The sequence below is a fragment of the Gracilinanus agilis genome, chromosome 2 (genome assembly GCF_016433145.1).
Source record: "Gracilinanus agilis isolate LMUSP501 chromosome 2, AgileGrace, whole genome shotgun sequence".
Lineage (NCBI taxonomy): Eukaryota > Metazoa > Chordata > Mammalia > Didelphimorphia > Didelphidae > Gracilinanus > Gracilinanus agilis.
In genome coordinates this window covers 30,191,719-30,194,219 of record NC_058131.1, presented here as the reverse complement: position 1 = coordinate 30,194,219, position 2,501 = coordinate 30,191,719, and the positions used below count along the sequence as shown (strand labels likewise).

General features: G+C 48.6%; 1 protein-coding gene across 1 annotated transcript in view; it reads right to left on the bottom strand.

Annotated features, from left to right (window-relative positions):
- Positions 1 to 1,052: 1,052 nt before the first annotated feature.
- The window catches only part of LOC123233119 (sepiapterin reductase-like), a 50,894-nt gene continuing 49,445 nt past the window's right edge, over positions 1,053 to 2,501 (bottom strand). The window contains exon 3 of the mRNA XM_044659286.1: positions 1,053 to 1,168. Within this exon, the coding sequence (XP_044515221.1) occupies positions 1,053 to 1,168 (116 nt within the window). The remainder of the gene's footprint in view (positions 1,169 to 2,501) is intronic.

Here is a 2,501-nt window from a genome sequence, read left to right as displayed (position 1 = left end):
TCTGTCTCTCTGTCTCTCTCTCTCTCTCTCTCTCTCTCTCTCTGTCTCTCTCTGTCTCTCTCTCTCATAGTCTCTCTTTCTCTCTGTATCTCTCCCTCAATCTCTCCCGTAGTCCCTGTCTCTCAGTCTCTCTCAGTCTCAGTCTCTCTTTCTCTCAATCTCTCTTAGTCTCTCTTTCCCCCAGTTTCTCTCTCAGTCTCTCTCTCTGATTCTGTCTCTCTCCCTCCCTGCCAAGTTGGAGTAGTTCTGTTCATGTCCCTCTTCTCCCTCTGAAAGTCTTCCTCTCTATGTGTCAGGCTGCCTGTTATAAAACCATGGGCTGAAGTCCCATAGTTTTATAACATGTATGAGTCCAGACCACTCACTTTAGAAATGATGAAACTGAGAAGGTCCAGGGAAGGGATAAAGATACAAAAGAAAATAGCTTGTTAAAACCAGTGGAAATGTGCGTCAGCTATGGGTGGGGGGACAGCGGGGGGGTGAAGGGGAAAGTAGGAGCTTGAATCATGTAACCATGTTAAAAATGAATATTAATAAATGATTAAAAAAAAAGAAAATAGCTAGGTGACCCTGGGCAAGTCACTTAACCCCATTGCCAGCCCTTACCACTCTTCTGCTTTGGAACCAATCCTCAGGATTGATTCTGAGACAGAAAGTAAGGGAAGAAAAGAAGCAAAGAAAGGCAGAAGAAATTCTCATCTAATGGGGGCGACAACATGCAAACGATTCTGCACAAACGAGCTCGTTAAGGTTTAGATTGGAAATAATCTGTAGGGGAAGGCCCTGGAAATAAGGGGGTTTGGGAAAGGCCTCCTGTAGAAGGTGGGGTTTTAGTTTGAAGGAAGCAGGCGGCCAGGAGGCGGAGAGGAGGAAAGAGTGCCTTCCCGGTGTGGGGATGGCCAGAGAGAATGCCCAGAGCTGAGGACGGGGGCATCTGCTTTGAAGAGCAGCAGAGGCCGGTGCCCCTGGGCCACAGGCTGGGTGAGGGTGGGTGGGTCAGGGGGAAGGAGGCTGGAAAGCTAGGAGCCAAAGGCATGAAGAGTTCTGGAGGCTCAGCAGAGGGCCGGATCACCCGAAGGCGATGGGCAGGTGCTGGAGGGGGCTGACGTGGTCAGACTTGTCTGCAGGAAGGTCGCTTCTTCAGGAGCTGAGCGGAAGATGGACTTGACTGGGGAGACACAAGGCAGGGACAAATCAGAAAATATGTCCAGGTGATCAGAGCCTGTACCAGAGAGGGGGAGGTATCTGAGAGATGGTGGTACCATCAATGGTAATGGAGGGGGCAGCTGGGTGGCTCAGTGGATTGAGAGTCAAACCCAGAGACAGGAGGTCCTAGGTTCAAATCTGGCCTCAGATACTTCCTAACTATATGACCCTGGGCAAGTCACTACGTGACTTGCCCATTGTCTTACAAGTAGGACATATCTGAGACAGGATTTGAACACAGGTCCTTTGACTCCAGAAACAGCACTCTTTCCAGTGCCTAAGAAGTATAGGTTAGATACCAATATCTCTACTCCGTCTCCACTAGAGATGGGTGCTCTGTCCCTGGAGACACCCTGGGCTTTGGCGGATCACTTTAGGCCTTGCCTTGCTTAGTTTCAGGCTTCTCTCTCTCTTTGTCTCTGTCTATCTGTCTGTCTCTCTCTGTCTCTCTCTGTCTCTGTCTCTCTCTCCTCTTTTTGTTGTTCAGACATTTCAGTTGTGTCTAACTCTTCCCCATTTGGGGTTTTCTTGGCAGAGGTACTAGAATGCTTTGCCATTTCCTTCTCCAGCTCATTTTACAGATGGGGAATGTGAGGCAAACAGGGTGAAGTGAGTTATCCAGGGTCACACAGCTAGGAAGTATCTGAGACCAGATTTGAACTCAGGTATTCCTGACTCCAGGCCCAGGGCTGTACCCACCGTACCACCTAGCTGCTGTCCTCTCCCCTCTCCTTTCTAGTTCCTCATATCCTCCTTTTGTGTTTTCTTCTCAAATCCAGTGTCATTTCCCTGAGGGTAGAGAGTGTTATTCTTGAAATTAAGAAGACTTGACTTTAAATGGAGACTCGGACTTAGCTGGGTGACCCTGGGCAAGTCACTCAATTCTGGACAAGTTCTTAGCCTTTAGCTTCCGTTTCTTCATCTACAAAATAGGAACAATAATAGCAGCTACCTTTCAGGGTTGTTGTAAGATTTAAATGAGATGCTGAATGAAACGTTCCTTGTAAACCTTAAAGCCTCTCTTTCTACCCTTCCTGTGTCATCAGCATTAGTAAGCTTCCTGCCCAAGCACAGGGAACCCTTGCGCTTCCCCAGCTGTTGGGTCTCTTGGGATCTTTTGCACCTTGGTTAGAACTGTCCTGCAGAGCTGATTCGACAAGAGCATTACACACTTTTTTTGTGGGGGCAGAGGGGGAGGGAGAAAGGGAGGGGGAGAGAGAGAGGAAGAGAGAGAAAAAAGAGAGAGAAAAGAGAGAGAGGAAGAGAGAGAAGGGAGGGAGGGAAAGAGAGAGAGG